Below are 23,054 nucleotides of genomic sequence, written 5' to 3' on the forward strand. Positions count from 1 at the left end.
GATGGCACAGTCACTGCTTCAGGCCCAGGGAAGCTCACAGTCACCAACTCCTCCGATGACACTTGGTCACTCAGAACTCTAAACTGTGGATCAGGAGCGCGACCTTGCTTGCTGTTGTATCCCGAGCAGAACTCACTATCACCACCCTCATTTTGCGGAAAGACATCGTGTAAGTGACTCGCTCATAAACACCTCTGCCTCTCTTCAACATTGTAATTAACTGCATTTCATGCTCCTTTCCATCACAGTATAGAAGACCACTAAGCACTGGACAGCAAAACTTGGTTCAGTCTAAGAACCAACTAAGCTTCATGGATGGGGGAAACCTATCCCAGTGGTCTCGCCTTACACTTTGAAAACCAAGGTAGGAGACAGATGAGACGAAAGGTAGGGCCGTTTCCAGAACAAGAGTAGTCGCTAATATGGGAAATACCATTAACAACTCCTACCTGACCTGGGCGACGTATGCTGGGCCCTGCGCTAAGCCTCTTACAAGTATTACATTACTGAATCTAAATGACCGTAACAGGGAAGACTTCAGAAAAAGGAAATAACACGCACCAGGCATGCACAGCAAGTCAGCAGCGGGGTCATGATTAAGCCTGCGCCAAAGTGTAGAGGGTGCCCCTGGGAACCCAGGCCAGGCAGATGGGTGGCCCAGGTCGCGATGGTGACCGAAAGGAAGGCCGCAGCTGGGACCCACGGCGAGGCCCGACGGTGCTGGGGGTCGGGCTCGCGCGTACACACTTACCGGGGTGCAGGTGAGCGCGCAATGCGCGTGCACAGACCAATGCCCCGAGAGGACAGTGAGCGCGTGCGCGAGGCAGATGGTGGCAAGCACGAGCAGCGCGGCTTCGGGGATCTGCACCCAACTGCTGCCCCAGCCCCAGCAGCCAGCGGCTGCGGCACCCAACCAGGCCGGGTAGAGCAGCCCGGCGAATGGCAGCACCGTGAGGCGCCGCAGCAGCGCCAACCGCCGGTACGGCCACACGGCAGCGACCAGCTCGTCACCGTTCGCTATGAGCGCCGGCCCGGCGGCAAGGAGCGCGCGCGGCTGCGGCCCGGGCTTGGGCTGCCTGTCAGGCCGGGCCCCGCAAGGCCGGACCCCGCAGGGCACCGCATTGCCCACCGCCGCCGCCGCTGCCGCCATCTTTCTTAGCGCCGCGCTCACTTCCGGGCAGAGGAACGACTCACTTCCGAAGTTTTACTTCCGGTAAGCCCTGAGCGCCGCCATGGCAGCCTGGACTAGGAAGAACCAGGGCAACAGAACAGGCTGTTCTGCCTACTTCGGGTGCCGCCATGACAGGCTGTGGCCGGAAGAAGAGGCAGGGCGTTGCCATGACAGAGACGGACTGGAAGACCTAACGCTGCCTGCCTCCGCTGCCACGCCGGACTGAGACCGGAAAAGACAAGGCCGGCAAGGCGGGCTGGGTGCCACCATGACAACCTGAACCAAAAAAAGCGAGCCCTCCTCCTTGACTACACCAGCACCACCTGTCACGAGGGGCGAAGCCTGGACCCTGCGGAGGCGGGGTCGGGAGCTCTGGAGTTCAGGAGGCGGGGCCCGTTGCGGGGGCGGGGCTAGTGAGGGGCGGGGTCGGTCACCGCCCCGGAACACAACCACACCGGACAAGAGCCTTAATGTGATAGATAAGAATTACGAAAACTAGCCGGGCGCGGTGGCTCACGCCTGTAATCCCAACACTTTGGGAGGCGGAGGCGGGCGGATCACCTGAGGTCAGGAGTTCAAGACCCAACGTGGTGAAACCACGTAAAAATACAAAAACTAGCTGGGCGTGGTGGCACATGCCTGTAATCCCAGCTACTCGGGAGGATGAGGTAGGACAATTGCTTGAGCCCGGGAGACGGAGGTTGCAGTGAGCCAAGATTGCTCACGGTGAAACCCCGTCTCCACTAAAAATACAAAAAAAAAAAAAAAATTCTCCGGGGGTGGTGGCGGGCGCCTGTAGTCTCAGCTACTCCGGAGGCTGAGGGAGGAGAATGGCGTGAGCCTGGGAGGCGGAGCTTGCAGTGAGCGGAGATTGCGCCACTGCACTCCAGCCTGGGCGACAGAGCGAGACTCCGTCTCCAAAAAAAAAAAAACTTACCACTTTAACATAAAAAAAATGAAAAACTGGTGTTTACTTGAAATTATATACTTATAGGCCGGGCGAGGTGGCTCACGCCTGTAATCCCAGCATTTTGGGAGGCCGAGGCGGGCGGATCACGAGGTCAGGAGATCGAGATCGTCCTGGCTAACATAGTGAAACCCCGTCTCTACTAAAAATACAAAAAATTAGCCGAGCGTGGTTGCAGGAGCCTGTAGTCCTAGCTACTCCGGAGGCTGAGGCAGGAGAATGGCCTGAACCTGGGAGGCGGAGCTTGCAGTGAGCCGAGATCGCGCCACTGCACTCCAGCCTGGGCGACAGAGCGAGACTCTGTCTCAAAAAAAAAAAAAAAAAAGAAATTATATAGTTCTATATTATTAACTGTACTGTTGCATAAATGCTATTTGAACAAAACCACAATAGGACTACTTAACAGTACCAATTAGTAGGATTAAACAGTGTGACAAACAGTAACAATATTTTATGTTTCTTTTTGTTTTCTGATACAGCAAATTTATTTAAACTAAAAATTTATTGGATATTTAAATTTTGTAGCTTATATTGTTGCATATTCTTTTTTTAATTTTTTGAGATGAAGTCTCACTCCGTCGCCCAGGCTGGAGTGCAGTGGCGCGATGTCGGCTCACTGCAAACTCCACTTTCCGAGTTCAATCGATTCTCCCATTTCAGCTTCCCAAGTAACTGGGATTACAGGCGCATGCCACCGCGCCGGCTAATTTTTGTATTTTTTTTTTTAGACAGAGTCTCACTCTGTTGCTCAGGCTGGAGTGCGGTGGTGCGATCTCAGCTCACTATGACCTACGCCTCCTGGGTTCCAGCGGTTCTCCTGCCTCAGCCTCCCGGGTAGGTGGGACTACAGGCGCGTGCCACTATGCCTGGCTAATTTTTTGTATTTTCAGTAGAGATGGGGTTTCACTATGTTGGCCAGGTTGGTCTCGAACTCCTGACCTTGTGATCCGCCCACTTCAGCCTCCCAAAGTGCTAGGATTACAGGCCTGAGCCAGCGCTCCCAGCCTAATGTTTTGTGTTTTTAGTAGAGACGGGTTTCGCCATGTTGGCCAGTCTGGTCTCAAACTCGTGGCCTCTAATGATCTGGCCGCCTCAATCTCCCAAAGTGCTAGGATTACAGGTGTGAGCCACGGTGCCCGGTCCTAGTCTTTTGTTTTGTTTTCTTGGGACAGAGTCTCACTCTTGCCCAAGCTGGAGTGCAGTGTTGCAATCTTGGCTCACTGCAACCTCTGCCTCTTGGGTTCAAACGATTCTCCTGCCTCAGCCTCCTTAGTAGCTGGAATTACAGGCATGAACCACCATGCCTGCTAATTTTTGTATTTTTAGGAGAGATGGGGTTTCACCATGTTGGCCAGGCTGGTCTGGAACTCCTGGCCTCAAGAGCTCTGCCTGCCTCGACTTCCCAAAGTGCTACAGGTGTGACCCACTGCGGCCACCCACTGCATATTCTGGTTAGGTTTTTTTTTTTTTTTTGAGATGGAGTCTCTGTCGTCAGGCTGGAGGCTGGAGTGCAGTGGCATGATCTCAGCTCACTGCAACCTCCACCCTCCGAGTTCAAGCGATTCTCCTGCCTCAGCCTCCCGAGTAGCTGGGATTACAGGCGCCTGCCACTGCACCCAGCTAATTTTTTGTATTTTTAGTAGAGACGGGGTTTCACCTTCTTGGCCAGGCTGAGTCTTGAACTCCTGACCTCGTGATCCACCCGCCTCCGACTCCCAAAGTGCTGGGATTACAGGCGTGAGCCACCGCGCCCGGCCCTGTTTTTTTTTTTTTTGAGATGGAGTCATGCTCTGTCGCCCAGGCGCAATGCTGTGATCTCGGCTCACTGCAACCTCCGCCTCCTGGGTTCAAGCAATTCTCCTGCCTCAGCCTTCTTAGTAGCTAGGATTACAGGCATGCGCCACCACACCCGGCTAATTTTTGTAATTTTAGTAGAGACGGTGTTTCACCGTGTTGGCCAGGCTGGTCTACTCCTGACCTCATGATCCGCCTGCCTCGGCCTCCCAGAGTGCTGGGATTACAGGTGTGAGCCACTGTGCCCGGCTGCATATTCTTAAGATACATGACTTCGTAAAAGGAGAAAGGAAATGTAATAGGACTTAATAATCACATAGTATCAAATAAAATAATCTTCAGTAAAAATAGGAATGACATGGTTCTGTCCCATGATACAGTTCGATATACTTACTTTTTCAGTTTTTTCTCCAATATTAATTCTTTCCCATACAAGGTCCAAGCTTCTGCTCTTGGAGTCTGGGACTGGACCCCTTTCTGGTAGCAATACCTTTATAGAATGTTTACTCCAGGCCGGGCACGGTGGCTCATGCCTGTAATCCCAGCACTTTGGGAGGCCAAGGCGGGTGGATCACGAGTTCAGGAGATTGAGACCATCCTGGCTAACACGGTGAAACCCCGTCTCTACTAAAAATACAAAAACAACAACAACAACAAAAAATTGGCCGGGCATGGTGGCACATGCCTGTAGTTCCAGCTACTCGGACTCAGGAGGCTGAGGCAAGAGAATCGCTTGAACCTGGGAGGCAGAGGTTGCAGTGAGCTGAGATCATGCCACTGCACTCCAGCCTGGGCGACAGAGCCAGACTCCATCTCAAAAAAAAGAAAAAAAGAAAGTGGTTTACTCCAGTTTTTCCCTGCATTTAATAATTTTGTTCCCTTTAAGGCATGTTTTTATTTTCTTGGCTGAAAAGGAGTAGCCTGAGAAGTAAGGTGTAGGAAGCCTTGGCCATGGGACCAATAGCCTCATCTTAAATTCCTGATCTCTGGAGGACATCAGGGCCTTCTACCTGTTCCAGTGTGACCTGGGAGTCTCTCCAGCTCCAAGGCGGAGAGATGGCTTCACTGAACACGGAGTCTGGAATTCCATGCACACTCATGTGAGCGGTGTTCCGGAAAAAGAAGCAGGAGGCGGCTGGGTGCGGTGGCTCACGCCTGTAATCCCAGCACTTTGAGAGGCCGAGGCCGGCGGATCACGAGATCAGGAGTTCGAGACCAGCCTGGCCAACATGGTGAAACCCCATTTCTACTAAAAATACAAAAATTAGCCGGGAGTGGTGGTGGGCGCCTGTAATCGCAGCTACTCGGGAGGCTGAGGCAGGAGAATCGTTTGAAACCGGAAAGCGGAGGTTGCAGTGAGCTGAGATCCTGCCCATTGCATTCCAGCCTGGGCAACAAGAGCGAAACTCCGTCTCAAAAAAAAAAAAAAAAAAAAAGCAGCAGCAGGAAGGACCCACTGAGTACAGGAAGCCGACAGGGCCTGCTCTGGAAAACCAGGAGCTGTAAGGTCAGCCGAAAGGACGAAGAGACCTGAAGTCAATCAAGTAAGTTTTATTAACTTGCCGGGCTGCTCCCCCACAGTTAGAGGAGGCAACCCCGCTTACAGACTACAGCAGGGCTTTATAGGGCGAGGAACTGGGCTGGGGTGTGAAAACTGAGTCGGGGGTGCAGGTGTCCTGACCGCATCCTGGAGATGTTTTTGCCAGCTTTGTTATGCAAGGTGGGCAGGTGTTCTCACCGCATCCTGGAACTGTCTGCCGGTTCAGCTGAAGTCTTTTGAACAAACAGTTACTGGAAGGGTCAGTGGGGAGGAGGTCTACTTCTAGCCCGGGGGGAGTTGTGTGGCGGTCACAAAGGACTGTACTGTAAGACTGATGGGGGAAGGAGGGGAACAGTCTGGTTGGGTTGACCCTAACAGGAGCAAGTTCTGCTTCCATGCAAGTCCAAGTCCAAGGTCCCAGAGAAAGTCCCGCCCTGCGAGGGGCTGCAGGTAGCACCTGTCACTCACACCCCACACAGCGGGCGGATTATCTGAGGATTCCGATCACCTCTCCTGTTGCTTAAGCCCCAGGGGCGGGACCTGGGGCGCCATCCAGTCAAAGGCGCTGTGCGGCAAACTGTCCAATCAGGTGCGCCGGGAGGAGGGGCAACTTCCAAAGCCCGAAGCGGTCTCTTTTCGCGCCGCCCCCCCATTCGGGTCCGGGTTTTAGTTCCTTGGGGAGCCTCTGGTGCCCCGGATACGGCAGATTCTGTCGTGTGGGACCTGTTCTGGCTGCTCCAGCCCCAGGGAAGACCCAGGACACCCGGAAGCCGGAAATGGTGAGCGTGCGGAGCCGGGCGTCCGGAGACCTGAGGAGGAGCTGGTCGGAACCGGCAGTGGCTGGACCTGGGCCTCCCCGCGGCGACTGTGGGGTCTGGGACCCGACTCCCCCAGGCGCAGCTCGACCCTTGGTCCCCTCGGTCGCGGGGTGGAGCTGGACCAGCCGCCCGGACACCGGGTGTCCTGTCCCGGCCCGGAGCCCTCTCAGGGCAGCTCTGCGCCCGCAGCCCCGCGTCTCTCTAGATTGTGCGGGGGCCTCAGGAGGGTCTTAGGGGGAATCCCGCCTCAGGTGTGGGGTTCGTGTGGGAGGAGCCGTGGCCTGTGGGGTCCCCAGTTCCTCCTCTCTTAGGCGGTCCCCGTTTCCTTCGGAGCCTTCCAAAGGTGTGGGAAGCTGGGTTTCAAACCCACGACCCCGTCCCCCAGCCTCGCTCCTCCCAGGGCTGCAGTAAATCCCTAAATTTCCCCGCATTCCCCAACCCTAAGTTTTCCCTCCACTACATCCACTTCACATTATTATTATTATCATTATTTCTATTATTTTTGAGACGGAGTCTCGCTCTGTCGCCCAGGCTGGAGTGCAGTGGCACAGTCTCGGCTCACTGCAGCCTCCGCCTCCCGGGTTCAAGTGATTCTCCTGCCTCAGCCTCCTGAGTAGCTGGAATTATAGGTGCTCGCCACCACATCCGGCTAACTTGTATTTTCAGTAGAGACAGGTTCACCATGTTGGCCGTGCTAAAGTCCTGATCTCAGGTATCTGCCTGCCTCGGTCTCCCAAAGTGCTGAGATTACAGGCTTGAGCCACTGCGCCTGGCAAGACCCAGTGTTTTAACTGTCATCTTTTCCAAGGAGCCGTAGATGGCACTTCTTAAAAAGTTCATTTTCCGTTTGTGAACATTTCACATGCGAGCAAAGCAGAAAATAACCCCCTGACACTCCGATGTTAAAAAAAAAAACACTGTGTCTGCCCTCTTTTTACCTTCCCTAGGCGCGGACACCTTATCAGACAGTCTTTGGGTGGAGGCTCCTCTTGGGAACTTCACAGGGTATTGGGTCCTCAGCCCACCCTCCTATCTTTCTGGTCCTGGGTTTCAGGACCGTCCAGGGATTTCTTCCAGCTGCCCTCTGAAGAATGGGTGAAAAGTCTGTCCTGGCGTGGTTAATCTTTCCTGGTTGTTTGATGAGCCTCCTAGGGAGGAGTTCTTGTCTTTTGAAAAGAAGTTTCCTTAGGAAATTCCAGAGGGAGTCCCTGCTGGCCCTTGGGGGTGGGGTGGGGCCAGAAACAGTAGAAAGAAACTTCTCCCTTCTGAGGCAGCTCAGGCTGGAATGCAGTGTCACAGTCATGGCTTACTAAGGCCTCAACCTCTGGGGCCAAGCAATCCTCCTGCCTCAGTCTCCCAAGAAGCTGGGACCACAGGCATGCGCCACGCCCGGCTAATTTTTATTTTTTGTAGAGACAAGGTCTCACTATGTTGCCCAGTCTGCTCTGGAAGTCAAAAGCGATTCTAGGTGGCTCACGCTTGTAATTCCAGCACTTTGGGAGGCTGGGGCGGGAAGATCTCTTGAGCCCAGAAGTTTGAGACCAGCCTGGGCAACGTGGCGAGACCCCATTTCTACAACAAATACAAAAATTAGCCGGGTATGGTGGCGCATGCCTGTAGTCTCAGCTAGTCAGGAGACTGAGGTGGGAGAGCCATCTGAGCCCGGGGAGGTTGAGACTGCAGTTAGCTGTGATTGCGCCACTGCACTGAACGACAGAGTGAGACCCTGTCTTTAAAAAAAAAAAAGGAAATCTTCCATTATGGCTGCAGAATATGAATACATTCCCACAAAAAAAAGGCATGGTAGGCCGGGCGCGATGGCTCACGCCTGTAATCCCAACACTTTGGGAGGCAGAGGCGGGCGGATCACGAGGTCAGGAGATCGAGACCATCCTGGCTAACATGGGGAAACCCCGTCTCTACTAAAAATACAAAAAAATTAGCCAGGCGTGGTGGTGAGCCCCTGTAGTCCCAGATACTCTGGAGGCTGAGGCAGGAGAATGGCGTGAATCCGGGAGGTGGAGCTTGCAGTGAGCTGGAGATCGCGCCACTGCACTCCAGCCTGCGCGACAGAGTGAGACTCCGTCTCAAAAAATAAATAATAAAAAAAGGCATGGTAGATAAGCAGAAATTAGTGATTTACAAAGATTCACCAGCACATCAGCTCCTCTCCTTTGCAGGTTGGGGAATTTGTGATGGTGGATAACTCTGTTCTGTTTTGTGTTATGTGGATTTGACAGATTACTGCTGAATCCTTTGGGATAAGTTTGGCAACATCTAGAAGTAGTCAGATATGATCTTTTGTTTACTGAATGGTTTATTATGGAAAAAATACTGAATGACATCTGAAAGTGATAGATACTCATCTCTTTTCCTAAGGATACTAATCTTACTCCTAGGGCTCTCTCATGATCTCATGTAATCCCAGTTATTTCCCAGAGTTGCTGCCCCTAATATTAATACCATCACCTTAGGTGTTAGGATTTCTCTTCTTTTTTTTTTTTTGAGACAGAGTCTTGCTCTGTCGCCCAGGCTGGAGTGCAGTGGCGTGATCTCGGCTCACTGCAAGCTCCGCCTCCTGGGTTCAGGGTTCATGCCACTCTCCTGCCTCAGCACCACCCCCTCCCAGTAGCGGGGACTACAGGTGCCTGCCACCACGCCCAGCTAATTTTTTTTGTATTTTTCGTAGAGACGGGGTTTCACCATGTTAGCCAGGATGGTCTTGATCTCCTGACCTCGGTCGTGATCCACTCGCCTCAGCCTCCCCAAGTGCTGGGATTACAGGCGTGAGCCACTGCGCCTGGCCGGGTGTTAGGATTTCAATGAGAATTTGGGGTTGCTGGAGTGCAGTGGCTCCATCTCAGCTCACTGCAAACTCTGCCTCTCAGGTTCAAGGGATTTTCCTGCCTTAGCCTCCCGAGTAGCTGGGATTACAGGCGCCTGCCATCACGCCCGGCTAATTTTTGTATTTTTTTTTTAGTAGAGACAGGGTTTCACCATGTTGGTCAGGTTGGTCTCAAACTCCTGACCTCAGATGATCCGTCTGCCTTGGCCTCCCAAAGTGCTGGGATTACAGGTGTGAGCCACCGTCCCTGGCCTTTTTTTCTTTCTTTCTTTCTTTTTTTTGAGACAGTCTTGCTCTGTCATCCAGGCTGGAGTGCAGTGGTGCGATCTCGGCTCATCGCAATCTCTGCCTCCCTGGTTCAAGCTATTCTCCTGCCTCAGCATCCCAAGTAGCTGGGACTACAGGCACCCGCCACCATGCCTGGCCAATTTTTTTTTTTTTGAGACGGAGTCTTGCTCTGTCACCCATGTTGGAGTCCAATGGTGCAATCTCGGCTTACTGCAACCTCCGCCTCCCAGGCTCTAGCGATTCTCTTGCCTCAGCCTCTTGAATAGCTGGGATTACAGGCACGCGCCACAGCGCCCAGCTAATTTTTGTATTTTTAGAAAATGTTGGCCATGCTGGTCTTGAACTCCTGACCTCAGGTGATCCATCCGACTCGGCCTCCCAAAGTGCTGGGATTACAGTCGTGAGCCACTGCGCCTGGCCTAATTTTTATATTTTTAGTAGAGACAGGGTTTCGCAATGTTGGCCAGGCTGGTCTTGAACTCCTGACCTCAGGTGATCCACCTGCCTTAGCCTCCCAAAGTGCTGTGATTACAGGCGTGAACCACTGCGCCTGGCCTGATATTTTTCAATGTATACTTTTTTCATCATAATCATTTTATTCATGAGACGTTTTCAGACTTCAAGAAAAATTTCAATAGGCTTTGTTCTTTTCTAAAAATTTACTTCAATGGCTTGTAACAGCAGTTCAAGATGAACTGAGGGCAGGAACACTGGCAAACACCTGTAATTCTAGGTACTTGAGAGGCTGAGGCGGGAGAATCGATTTAGCCCAGGAGTTCAAGTCCAGCCTGGGCAACATAGTGAGATCCCCATCTCTTAAAAAAATGTGTGTGTGTGTATGTATATATATAAATTATATGTATGATTATATATATATTTATAAGTTGTATGATTTTATATATAATATATTTATAAATTTTATGTATGATTATATATATATTTATAAATTTATTTACTTATTTTATTTTTTTACTTTCGAGACAAAGTCTTGCCCTGTTGCCCAGGCTGGAGTGCAGTGGTACAATCTCGGCTCACTACAACCTCCGCTAAATCTATTCTCCTGCCTCAGCCCTCCCCCACGCCTGGTAGCTGAACCCGGTAGCTGAATCCTGAGTAGCTGGGATTACAGGCGCCCTCCACCACGCCCAGCTAATTTTTTGTAGCTTTAGTAGAGACAGGGTTTCACCATGTTGGCCAGGCTGGTCTCGAACTCCTGACCTCATGGTCCTCCTGCCTCGGCCTCCCAAAGTGTTGGGATTACAGGCGTGAACCATCACATTCAGCCCTATATGCATTTTAGAACGAGCTTTTTTTTTTTTTTTTTTTTTTTTTTGGTCTCTGTTGCCCAGGCTGCAGTGCAGTGGCACGATCTCAGCTCACTGTAACCTCCGCCTCCCAGGTTCAAGCGATTTTCCTGCCTTAGCTTCCCAAGTACCTGGGATTACAGGCACCTGCCACCATGCCTAGCTAATTTTTTGTATTTTTAGTAGACACGGGGTTTCAACATGTTGGCTAGGCCAGTCTGAAACTCCTGAGCTCAGGCAATCCTCCCACTTCGACCTCCCAAAGTGTTGGGATTACAGGCATGAGCCACTGTGACTGGCTGGTATTTTTATTTCTGAAAAACAAAACAAAACAAAACAAAACAGACATGGGATTTTGATAGGGATTGTATTGAATTTGCAGATCATTTTGGGTAGTATTACCTTCCAAATAATGTAAAGTCTTTTTTTTTTCTTTGACACAGAGTCTTGCTCTATCACCTAGACTGGAATGCAGTGGCACGATCTTGGCTCACTGCAACCTCCACCTCCTGGTTTCAAGCGATTCTCCTGCCTCAGCCTCCTGAGTAGCTGGGACTACAAGCGCATGCCACCACGCCTGGCTAATTTTTTTTTTTTGTATTTTTAGTAGAGATGGGATTTTACCATGTTGGCTAGGCTGGTCTCAAACTCCTGACCTCAGGTGATTTGCCTGCCTTGGCCTCCCAAAGTGGTGGGATTACAGATATGAGCCACTGTGCCGGCTTTTTTTTTTTTTTTTTGAGACAGAGTCTTGCTCTGTCGCCGAGGCTGGGGTTCAGTGGCATGATCTCGGCTCACTGCAACCTCCACCTCCTGGGTTCAAGCAATTCTTCTGTCTCAGTCTCCGGAGTAGCTGGGATTACAGGCACGTGCCACCACACCTGGCTAATTTTTGTATTTTCAGTAGAGACAGGGTTTCATCATGTTAGCCAGGCTGGTCTTGAACTCCTGACCTTGTAATCCACCCACCTCGGCCTCCCAAAGTGCTAGGGTTGCAGGCATGAGCCACCGCACCTGGCCAAATAATGTAAAGTCTTCGAACACATGAACACAAGATATTTTTCAATTTTTCTTTAATTTCATTCAGCAACATTTTGTTGTTTTTAGTGTACAAGTAGTCTTTTGACTTCTTGGTTTTGTAATTTCTAAGTGTTCAATTCTTTTTTTTTTTTTTTTTGAGACAGAGTCTCACTCTGTCGCCCAGTCTGGGCTATTTGGTGTCCTGGGTTTTATATTTGTTGAGGTTTTTTAAATTATTATTATTATTATTATTTTGAGACGGAGTCTCGCTTTGTCGCCCAGGATGGAGTGCAGTGGCGCGATCTCAGCTCACTGCAACCTCTGCCTCCTGAGTTTAAGCGATTCTCCTGCCTCAGCCTCCCAAGTAGTTGGGATTACAGGTGCCTGCCACCGTGCCTGACTAATTTTTGTATTTTTAGTAGAGACGGGGTTTCACCATCTTGGCCAGGCTGGTCTTGAACTAACATTTTGATCCACTTGCCTTGGCCTCCCAAAGTGCTGGGATTACAGATGTGAGCCACCGCGCTTGGCCTTTTCAATTCTTTTTGGTGCTATTGTTTGTGGTATTGTTTTCTTAATTTCTTTTTCACATTATTCAGTTTTGGTGCATATAAATGCAACTGACTTTTTTGGTCTTGAGACAGTCTCCCTCTGTTGCCCAGACTGGAGTACAATGGTGTGATCTCGGCTCACTGCAACCTCTGCCTCCTGGGTTCAAGTGATTCTCCTGCCTTAGCCTCTCGAGTAGCTGGGACTACAGGCATGGGCTACCACACCTGGCTAATTGTGTATTTTTAGTAGAGATGGGGTTTCACCATGCTGGTCAGGCTGGTCTTGAACTTCTCACCTCAAGTGATCTACTCGCCTCGACCTCCCGAAGTGCTGGGATTACAGGCGTGAGCCACCGCACCCAGCCCCATTGTTTTTCATATTTGAACCATCCTTGAATTTTGCGGATAAATCTCTCTTGATCATGTCATATAATCCTTTAAATATGCTGTCAGGTATGATTTGCTAGCATTTATTTGAGGATTTTTTGCATTGATATTCATAAAGGGCATTTGTAGTTTTCTTTTTTGTTGTGTCTGTCTTTTGTGTCAGCATAATTTTGACCTCATAGAGGGAGTTTGGAAATGTCCCCTCTTCAGTTTTGGAAGAGTTTGAGGAGGATTGATAGCAATTCTTTTTAAAATTTTTGGGATTTCAGCAGTGAAACTATTTGGTGTCCTGGGTTTTGTATTTGTTGAGGTTTTAAAAATTATTATTATTATTATTTTTTTGAGATGGAGTCTCATTTTGTCACCCAGGATGGAGTGCAGTGGCGCAATCTTGGCTCACTGCAACCTCCGCCTCCCAGGTTCATGCCATTGTCCTGCCTCAGCCTCCCCAGTAGCTGGGACTACAGGCGCCCGCCACCACCCTGGGTTACTTTTTTGTATTTTTAGTAGAGATGGGGTTTCACCATGTTAGCCAGGATGGTCTCGATTTCCTGACCTCGTGATCCACCCGCCTCTGCCTCCCAAAGTGTTGGGATTACAGGCATGAGCCACCGCGCCCAGCCAATTTATTATTTTTCTTAATTTATGTTATTTTTTTTGAGACGGAGTTCCACTCTTGTTGCCCAGGCTGGAGTGTAATGCCATGATCTCAGCTCACTGCAACCTCCGCCTCCCGGGTTCATGCGATTCTCCTGCCTCTGCCTCCCAAGTAGCTGGGATTACCATTGTCCGCCACCACGCCCAGGTAATTTTTTGTATTTTTAGTAGAGACGGAGTTTCACCATGTTGGCTAGGCTGGCCTCGAACTCCTGACTTAAAGGGATCCACCCGCCTTGGCCTCCCAAAGTGCTGGGATTACAGGCATGAGCCACCGTGCCCGGCTGTTTTTTTTTTTTATTATTACTATGCCAATTTCCTACTACTACAGCTCTGTTCAGATTTTTTGTTTTTTCATGACTCAGTCTTGGTAAATTGTGTATGTGTAGACATTTGTCCACGTAATCAGTTTTATAATTTGCTGAAGTATTCTAAAGGACTTCTGAAATTAAGCCTGAGTTGTACAGTTTTTTGTCCTCTGCTGTATGTATGTATTCTGCTGCTGTTGCTGTGAGTGTAAGGGGTGAGGTGAGGGGAATCATTCTATTGACCTATGACTTAGCCTCATTTAAAGATAATAGGCCGGGCATAGTGGCTTATGCGTGTAGTCCCAGCACTTTCAGAGGAGAAGGTGGCAGATCGCTTTAGCCCAGGAGTTTGAGAGAAGCCTGGGCAACACAGGGAGATCCTATCTTTACAAAAAATACAAAAATTAGCTGGGTGTGGTGGTGCCCACCTGTAGTAGGGAACAAGGTGGGATGATCACTTGAGCCTGGGAGGTTAAGACTGCAGGGGCCATGATTGTACCACTGTACTCTAGTCTGGACAACAGAGTGAGATCCTATCTCAAAAAAAAATATTATATCAATCTTTATTTATTTATCTATTTATTTGGAGACAAAGTCTCACTCTGTCACTCAGGCTGGAGTGCAGTAACACAATCCTACTCACTGCAGCCTTGAATTCCTGGGCTCAAGCAATCCTCCTGCCTTAACTTCCCAAGTAGCTAGGACCACAGGCACCTGCTAACATACCCTGCTAAGGTTTTAAAAAAAAATTTTCTAGAGATGGCTATAACTTTTAATTTTTTTGTTTTTTGAGGTGGAGTCTTGCTCTGTTGCCCAGGCCCACCATGCCAGGCTAATTTTTCTATTTTTAGTAGAGACCAGTTTTCACTATGTAGGCCAGGCTGGTCTTTAACTCCTGACCTCAAGTGTTCCGCCCTACTACTACTCTACATGCCTACTCTGTTATTAACCAAGTTTTCATATGAATACTGGCCCATTGAAGACTCTCTTCTTTTTCCTTGATCTATTTGTTTATCTCTCTGCTAATAGTATGCTGTCCTGAATGTGATGGTTTGGAAATCCTTGGTGTTTGTTAGGCAAGCCATCTACCTGCTATTCAGAAGTCTTTGACTATTCAGAAGGCTTTGACAATTATTAGATGTTAATTCCTGCACACCAGGTGGTGGGAGGTTTGGAAAAGTAGCTTTTGTTGACCTAAAATGTCTGTTTTGGGGATTTTTTTTGTTTTGTTTTTGAGACAGAGTCTCGCCCTGTTGCCCAGGCTGGAGTGCAGTGGCATGATCTCAGCTGACTGTAATCTCCGCTTCCTGGGTTCAAGTGATTCTTCTGTCTCAGCCTCCCAAGTGTCTGGGACTACAGGCATGTGCCATCACGCCTGGCTAATTTTTTGTATTTTTAGTAGAGATGGGGATTCACCATGTTGGCCAGGCTGGTCTCAAACTCCTGTCCTCAAGTGATCCACCTGCCTCGGCCTCCCAAAGTGCTGGGATTACAGGTGTGAGTCACCACACCCAGCTGTATTGGGTATTTATGAAATTTTATAAGGCTATCATTTGGAAGAAGGGATATCTTATTGAGTTTTTTCTAGGAACACGTGTTATCTTTCCACTTCATACTGCTTTGACATTACCTGATAGAAATTTTAAAATTCTTCCATTAGGACAATTAAATATTGATCATGAGTCTTATTTACTACTTGATTAAATTTGGTCTAGAGTAAACCGCTTGCAAGCTTCAGGATATTCTCTCTTGGTATAACCACATGGGATGAGCTCAGTTTCCCAGTGGACAAGTTGTGACAACAGGTGTGACATATTGTCTCCCAGGAAAGCTCATTAAAGACTCTGTGCCCAGAGTGTTTTTCTGGGGCTAGTGCCCTAGGCACCGCTTCTACTTTTTGGAACAAAAGAGTAGGCTTTCATAAGGAAAACAGTTCAGTCAGTACCATCCTGTTTGTCAATACCATAAACCGTTTAGCCACAGTGAGCCACTTTGTCACTTAAGTTGATGGGATCCCTCTCGTAGTCTAAGTTGACCCCGATAGTAGCAAAGGTCGAACTTGGTGAACAGGCCTTTCTAAGGATACCCAGACTCAGGACTGCTGAAATGAGTGCTGTCTGCACACCAGGTGGTGGGAGTTTGTTGTGACGGGTACTAGAGATCCACTCTGCAAAGAGCATTCGGGGCAACACAGCAGCACAACTGACTCCCTGGACCCACCATGGAGAGGGTGGTCCTCCTCTGTGGCTGGCTCTCTGAGTAGGTCAGTTCTCACACCGGAACTGCTGTGAGGGAGTAAGTGCGTGTAGGTAGAGAGGAGGAGGCTGATGACTCAATCATGGAGTGAGTGTTTGGAGAGCCCGGCGTCATGGGATCACTCATGTATTGAGTAGAGATCCCCAGTGCTGAGTCTCACCCCTCCTACTCCACACCTGTGGGATGTTTCAGGACTCAGTGGCCTTTGAGGATGTGGCTGTGAACTTCACCCAGGAGGAGTGGGCTTTGCTGAGTCCTTCCCAGAAGAATCTCTACAGAGACGTGACGCTGGAAACCTTCAGGAACCTGGCCTCTGTCGGTAAGAAGGACAACATTTCCTTCCTTAGTCAATTAGAAGACAAGTGTGCTTTGGTCACCAGTGTGGTTGCACAATTTGGAATGTGGAAAGAGAATACGTTGGTGAATAAATCGGGCATCGTGGGCCAGGTACAGTGGCTTACCCTTGTAATCCTAGTGCTTTGGGAAGCCACGGTGGGAAGATTGCTTGAGTCCAGGAGTTTGAGACCAGCCTGGGCAGCATGATGAGACCCTGTCTCTTTAAAAAAAAAAAAAAAAAAAAAAAGTAGGGGGTGGGCAGTTGTGGTAGCTCACGCCTATAATCCCAGCACTTTGGGAGGCCGAAGCAGATGGATCACCTGAGGTCAAGAGTTTGAGACCAGCCTGGTCAACATGGCGAAACCTCGTCTCTACTAAAAATACAAAATTAGCTGGGTGTGGTAGTGCATATCTGTAATTCCAGCTACTCGGGAGGCTGAGGCAGGAGAATCACTAGAACTCGGGAGGCTGAGGCAGGAGAATCACTAGAACTCAGGAGGCGGAGGCTGCAGTGAGCAGAGATTGCGTCACTGCACTCCAGCCTGGGTGGCAGAGTGAGACTTTGTCTCCAAAAAAAAAAAAAAAAATCAGGCATTATGGCAGTGTTTAATGAACTTAGAACCTAGTGATTTTTCTGTAGTTTTAAATAATTCATAATGATTTCTCTGGGTCTACATTTTAGGAATCCAATGGAAAGACCAGGACATTGAGAATCTGTACCAAAATCTGGGGATTAAGCTAAGGTAATCTCCACTCACAAGAGGAAGCAGTGTCTCTTGAGGGAATCTTAGCATGTCAGGAAAATTAAAAAAAAATACAAGACAAATAAGTACAATGTTAGGTTTTTAACTGATTATTAGAAGATTGCCACCAAAAATCTGTCCTTCAATGTAATGTAGATGTTGAGTGTCTGGACAGGGTACTAAGAATCTGTGACATGGATGTCACTGTTTGGATAATTGCTTTGGGGAGCTGGGTAGCAGAATCATCAGTATACTTCCTTTCTAATAATTCTGACCCAGGAGAAAACCTCCACTTTTCCTGATTTTGGTAGCAGCATAAGTCTTAAGACATGTCAATTAGTAGAAAAGCATTAATAAACCAAGCATTGATAATGCGCTTGTCATTTTTCATAGAAGTCTGGTGGAGAGACTCTGTGGACGTAAAGAAGGGAGTGAACACAGAGAAACTTTCAGCCAGATTCCTGATTGTCACCTGAACAAGAAAAGTCATACTGGAGTGAAACCATGCAAATGCAGCGTGTGTGGGAAAGTCTTCCTCCGTCATTCATTCCTGGACAGGCACATGAGAGCTCATGCTGGACACAAACGATCTGAGTGTGGTGGGGAATGGAGAGAGAAGCCCCGTAAACAGAAACAATGTGGGAAAGCCTCCACTTCCCCCAGTAGTGGTGCACGGCGCACAGTAACACCAACTCGAAAGAGACCTTATGAATGCAAGGTGTGCGGGAAAGCCTTTAATTCTCCCAATTTATTTCAAATCCATCAAAGAACTCACACTGGAAAGAGATCCTATAAATGTAGGGAAATAGTGAGAGCCTTCACGGTTTCCAGTTTCTTTCGAAAACATGGAAAAATGCATACTGGAGAAAAACGCTATGAATGTAAATACTGTGGAAAACCTATCGATTATCCCAGTTTATTTCAAATTCATGTTAGAACTCACACTGGAGAAAAACCTTACAAATGTAAACAATGTGGTAAAGCCTTCATTTCCGCAGGTTACCTTCGGACCCATGAAATCAGATCTCACGCGCTGGAGAAATCCCACCAATGTCAGGAATGTGGGAAAAAACTCAGTTGTTCCAGTTCCCTTCACAGACATGAAAGAACTCATAGTGGAGGAAAACTCTACGAATGTCAAAAATGTGCCAAAGTCTTTAGATGTCCCACGTCCCTTCAAGCACATGAAAGAGCTCACACTGGAGAAAGACCTTATGAGTGTAATAAGTGTGGTAAAACCTTCAATTATCCCAGTTGTTTTCGAAGACATAAAAAAACTCATAGTGGAGAAAAGCCATATGAATGTAAAAGGTGTGGTAAAGCCTTTGGGTGGTGCAGTTCCCTCCGAAGACATGAAATGACTCACACTGGAGAAAAACCCTTTGATTGTAAACAATGTGGTAAAGTCTTTACTTTTTCAAATTACCTTAGACTTCATGAAAGAACTCATTTGGCCGGGCGTAGCCAGTGCTTTGGCAGGAGGCAGGGGGATCACCTGAGCCCAGGAGTTTGAGACCAGCCTGGGCAACATAAGAAGGCCCCATATCGGCCGGGTATGGTGGCTCACGCCTGTAATCCCAGCACTTTGGGAGGCCGAGGCAGGTGGATCACCTGAGGTCAGGAGTTCAAGACCAGCCTGGCCAACATGGCAAAACCCCATCTCTACTAAAAATACAAAAAATTAGCTGGGCATGGTGGCGGGCACCTGTAATCCCAGCTAATCAGGAGGCTGAGGCAGGAGAATCGCTTGAACCTGGGAGGCGGAGGTTGCAGTGAGCTGAGATCGTGCCATTGCACTCCAGCCTGGGCGACAAAAGCGAGACTCCATCTCAAAAAAAAAAAAAAAAAAAAAAAAAAATTGCATGGTGGCTCACGCCTGTAATCCCAGCACTTTGGAAAACCTAGGTGGGCAGATCACGAGGTCCAGAGATCGAGACTATCCTGGCCAACATGGTGAAACCCCGTCTCTACTAAAAATACAAAAATTAGCCAGGCGTGGTGGCGTGTGCCTGTAGTCCCAGCTACTCGGGAGGCTGAGGCAGGAGAATCGCTTGAACCAGGGACTTGGAGGTTGCAGTGAGCCGAGATCACGCCACTGCACTCCAGCCTGGTGACAGAGTGACACTTCGTCTCAAAACAAAACAAAAAAAAGATGGCCCCATATCTCCAAAGAAAAAAAAAATTAACTGGGTGGGGTGGTGCATCCCTGTAGTTCCAGCTGCTCAGAAAGCTGAGGCGGCAGGCACCCTTGAGCCTGGGAGGTTGAGGCTGCAGTGAGCTGAGATCGTGCCACTGCACTCCAGCCTGGATGACAGAGTGAGACTCTGTCTCAGAAAAAAAAAAAAGGGAAAGAAATAATTCTCATTTATACAGGAGAGAAATCCTATGAATGTAAGGAATATGGGAATACATTCAGTTTCCAAAGATATGAAAAGACTAACTGGAAAAAAATCCAAAGACCTCAGATATTCCAGTTCTATTCAGAGCCATAAAAGGACTCATACTGGAGAAAAATTGTAGAAATGTACAGAATATGGGGAAACTCTCATTGCTCTCATCTCCATTCAAAGACACATGTCAGTGCACACTGGAGATGGATGATATGAATCGAAGAATACACACTGGATGGAAACGTTAGTAGTTTGGAAAATACAGGAAACTTCAATTTTAACAACAATTAAAATTCACATAGACTGTGCACAGTGGCTGTCACCTGTAATCCCAGCACTTTGGGAGGTTGGGGTGGGTGGGTTGCTTGAGGCCAGGTATTCGAGACCAGCCTGGCAAACTGGAGAAATCCCATATATACAAAAAATACAAAAGTTAGCCAGGGATGATGGTGTTCGCCTGTAGTCCCAGCTACTCAGGAAGCTGAGGTGGGAGGATTGCTTGAGTTTGGGAGGTCGAGGTTGCAGTGAGTGGAGATTGCGCCACTGGACTCCAGCCTGGGTGACAGCGAGACCCTGTCAAAAATTAATCATCTGAGAACATCCACTCGAAAGAAATCCTATAAATGTAAGTAATTTTGAAAGCCTGATGCAAATTAATTATTATATAATGCTCAAAAACTTGATCATGAATGAGTTATTACACAAAGTTATAAATATATAGCATTTATCAGGGCTCATTCTTTTTTCTTTTTCTTTTTTTTTTTTTTTTGAGATGGAGTCTTGCTCTGTTGCCCAGGCTGGAGTGCAGTGGCACCATCTCGACTCACTGCAACCTGCGCCTCCTGGGTTTGAGCAATTTTCCTGCCTCAGCCTCCTGAGTAACTGGGATTATAAGCGCATGCCACCACACCTGGCTAATTTTATTTTTTTATTTTTATTTTTATTTTTTTTGAGACGGAGTCTCGCTCTGTGGCCCAGGCTGGAGTGTAGTGGCGCGATCTCGGCTCACTGCAAGCTCTGCCTCCCGGGTTCACGCCATTCTCCTGCCTCAACCTCCTAAGTAGCTGGGAATACAGGCGCCTGCCACCACGCCCGACTAATTTTTTTGTATTTTTTTAGTAGAGACGAGGTTTCACCATGTTAGCCAGGATGGTCTCGATCTCCTGACCTCGTGATCCACTCCTCTCGGCCTCCCAAAGTGCTGGGATTACAGACGTGAGCCACCGCGCCTGGCCTTTTTTTATATTTTTAGTAGAGACAGGGTTTCACCATGTTGTTCAGGCTGGTCTCAGACTCCTGACCTCGTGATCTGCCCTCCTTAGCCTCCCAAAGTGCTGAGATTACAGGTGTGAGCCACCGCGCCTGGCCTTTTTTTTTTTTTTTTTCCGAGACACAGTCTTACTCTGTTGCCCAGGCTAGAGTGCAGTGGCACAATCTTGGCTCACTGTAGCCTCTGACTTCTGGGTTCAAGCAATTCTCCTGCTTCAGTCTCCGAAGCATCTGGGATTACAGGCGCACGCCACCATGCCCAGCTAAATTTTTGGTATTTTTGTAGAAACAGGGTTTTTCCACATTGGCCAGGCTGGTCTTGAACTCCTGACCTCAAGGAATCCACCCTCTTCAGCCTCCCAAAGTGCTGAGATGATAGGCATGAGACACCACACCCGGCCCCTGTGGCTCATTCTTAAAAAGGATCTTTGGATTATGGGTTTCCACTTTTGCAAGGAAACGTGAGAATTCCATAGATACTCTTTAAGCAGTGGTACCTGAGGTTTAATAGGAAGTGTTTTTATCCTAAGTTAGTTAATAAAATTTTTTTCTATCCATTTTAAAGAGTGTTGGATCTGTGGGTGAAGTGAAATTTATTTCTAATATGTAAGCAGGTTTAATTTTTATGTAGTGTTTAATTGTTCTGTGATTAATGGGCCATTACAAAATGAGTCTATTTTTGTTTGTTTTCTTTTGTTTTTGAGACGGAGTCTTGCTCTGTCACCAGGCTGAAGTGTAATGGCGTGATCTTGGCTCACTGCAACCTCCACCTCCCAGGTTCAAGTAATTCCCCTGCCTCAGCCTCCTGAGTAGCTGAGACTACAGGCGCGTGCCGACATACCTGGCTAATTTTTTGTATTTTAGTAGAGACGGGGTTTCATTGTACTGGCCAGAATGGTCTTCATTTCCTGACCTTGTGATCCACCCCACCTTGGCCTCCCAAAGTGCTGGGATTACAGGAATGAGCCACCGCGCCCGGCCCATGAGTCTTTATTAATAGAGATTTCTTGCTGGTGTTATGTGGCAGATTCTGCATATTCCTCACCCATCATATGTATTCCACTTTCCTTTATTATGGGGAAAACTACTTTTTTTTATGGGGAAAACTACTCTTTTTGGCATGATACAATGTTTACTCCATTTTCTTTGCTAATAAGGACTTGGTATCAATTTATCAGTATGTAAAGTTTACCATAGAGTATTGTCTCATGTGAATCATTCCCATTTTTTGCCCTTTACTCTTTGTCATTATTTGAGTATTATTTGGATGGTTCATTTTGACTTAAGGACAGCCCTGTGATACGACAATATTTTTATCTAATCTGATGGAGAAAGCATTTAGTCTCCTGATCAAGTATGGTATTAGCTGCAGGTTTTTAATAAATGCCTTAATTCAGTTTGAAGAAGTTCCCTTCTGTTAATTATTTATTGTTTCATCAAGTGCTATTGAACTTTTTTGCATTTATTGGGATGATCCCGTTTTGTTTTTTTTTTTTTTTTTGAAACAAAGTTTCGTGCTTCTTACCCAGGCTGGAGTGCAGTGGCTCAATCTTGGCTCACTGCAACCTCCGCCTCCTGGGTTCAAGTGATGCTTCTGCCTCAGCCTCCCAAGTAGCTGGGATTACAGGTGCCCTCCACCACGCCTGGCTAATTTTTTGTATTTTTAGTACAGATCAGGTTTCACCATGTTGGCCAGGCTGGTCTCGAACTCCTGACCTCAGGTGATCTGCCTGCCTCAGCCTCCCAAAGATCCTGTGGTTTTTAGTCAGTTTTGCATTGCTGTAAAGGAATGCCTGACACTGGGTAATCTGTAAAGTAGAGATTCATTGGCTCACGATTCTGCAGGTTATAGAGGAAGCATGGTATCACATCTGCTGGGTTTCTGGTGAGGCCTCAGAGCTCTTACTCTTGGCAGAAGGTGAAGTGGGAGTAGGTATGTCACATGGCAAGAGTAGGAGAGGGGAGGTCTCAGACTCTTGAGTGAGCATTCACTTATCCCTAAGGGATGGTGCTAGGCCATTCATGACAGATCTGCCCCAATGGTACAATACTTCCCACTAGGCCCAACAGCCAACAAGCCAACACTGGGAATCACATTTCTTTTTTTTTTTTTTCTTTTTTTGAGATGGAGGTTTGCTCTGTCGCCGATGCTGGAGTACAATGGCACGATCTTGGCTCACTGCAACCTCCACCTCCTGGGTTCAAGCGATTCTCCTGTCTCAGCCTCCCAAGTAGCTGGGATTACAGGCGCACCACTACGCCCAGCTAATTTTTGTATTTTTAGTAGAGATAGGTTTTCACCATGTTGGTCAGGCTGGTCTCCATCTCCTGACCTCTTGATCCGCCCGCCTTGGCCTTCCAAAGTGTTGGGATTACAGGCGTGAGCCACTGCGCCCGGCCTGGGGATCAC

General features: G+C 48.2%; 2 protein-coding genes across 8 annotated transcripts in view; one reads left to right on the forward strand and one right to left on the reverse strand.

Annotated features, from left to right (window-relative positions):
* Positions 1 to 1,569, reverse strand: part of ATP13A1 (ATPase 13A1) — an 18,899-nt gene extending 17,330 nt beyond the window's left edge. Inside the window, exon 1 of one of the 2 annotated variants that reach the window (XM_054465104.2) lies at positions 752 to 1,569. In XM_054465104.2, coding sequence (XP_054321079.1) covers positions 752 to 1,150 — 399 coding nt within the window. In that variant the 5' untranslated portion in view covers positions 1,151 to 1,569. The remainder of the gene's footprint in view (positions 1 to 751) is intronic. The other variant, XM_063658815.1, reaches the window with a different exon arrangement.
* ZNF101 (zinc finger protein 101) lies at positions 1,285 to 22,050 on the forward strand. 6 transcript variants are annotated; one of them, XM_063658816.1, is made up of 6 exons: positions 1,285 to 1,839; positions 4,819 to 5,476; positions 13,348 to 13,490; positions 16,099 to 16,225; positions 16,925 to 16,985; positions 17,379 to 22,050. In XM_063658816.1, the coding sequence occupies exons 3-6, from the start codon at positions 13,389 to 13,391 to the stop codon at positions 18,496 to 18,498; spliced, it is 1,410 nt and encodes a 469-aa protein (XP_063514886.1). In that variant the 5' UTR covers positions 1,285 to 1,839; positions 4,819 to 5,476; positions 13,348 to 13,388; the 3' UTR covers positions 18,499 to 22,050. The 6 variants fall into 6 exon arrangements, with proteins under 6 accessions (XP_063514886.1, XP_054321086.1, XP_063514887.1 ...); XM_063658817.1 differs by lacking the exon at positions 1,285 to 1,839 and having other exon boundaries at positions 4,494 to 5,164; positions 5,319 to 5,476; XM_054465106.2 differs by lacking the exon at positions 1,285 to 1,839 and having other exon boundaries at positions 4,494 to 5,476; positions 13,373 to 13,490.
* Positions 22,051 to 23,054: the final 1,004 nt, after the last annotated feature.

This window comes from Pongo pygmaeus, chromosome 20, assembly GCF_028885625.2.
Source record: "Pongo pygmaeus isolate AG05252 chromosome 20, NHGRI_mPonPyg2-v2.0_pri, whole genome shotgun sequence".
NCBI lineage: Eukaryota > Metazoa > Chordata > Mammalia > Primates > Hominidae > Pongo > Pongo pygmaeus.

What these genes read in the sequence shown, in the direction of transcription:
- ZNF101 (XM_063658816.1), top strand. Translation starts at nt 13,389, where the DNA reads ATGATCTCAGCTCACTGCAACCTCCGCCTCCCGGGTTCATGCGATTCT. An exon ending in TTGTCCGCCACCACGCCCAG is followed by an intron (nt 13,491 to 16,098) that starts GTAATTTTTTGT and finishes GGGATGTTTCAG; the next exon opens with GACTCAGTGGCCTTTGAGGA. An exon ending in AATCTGGGGATTAAGCTAAG is followed by an intron (nt 16,986 to 17,378) that starts GTAATCTCCACT and finishes CATTTTTCATAG; the next exon opens with AAGTCTGGTGGAGAGACTCT.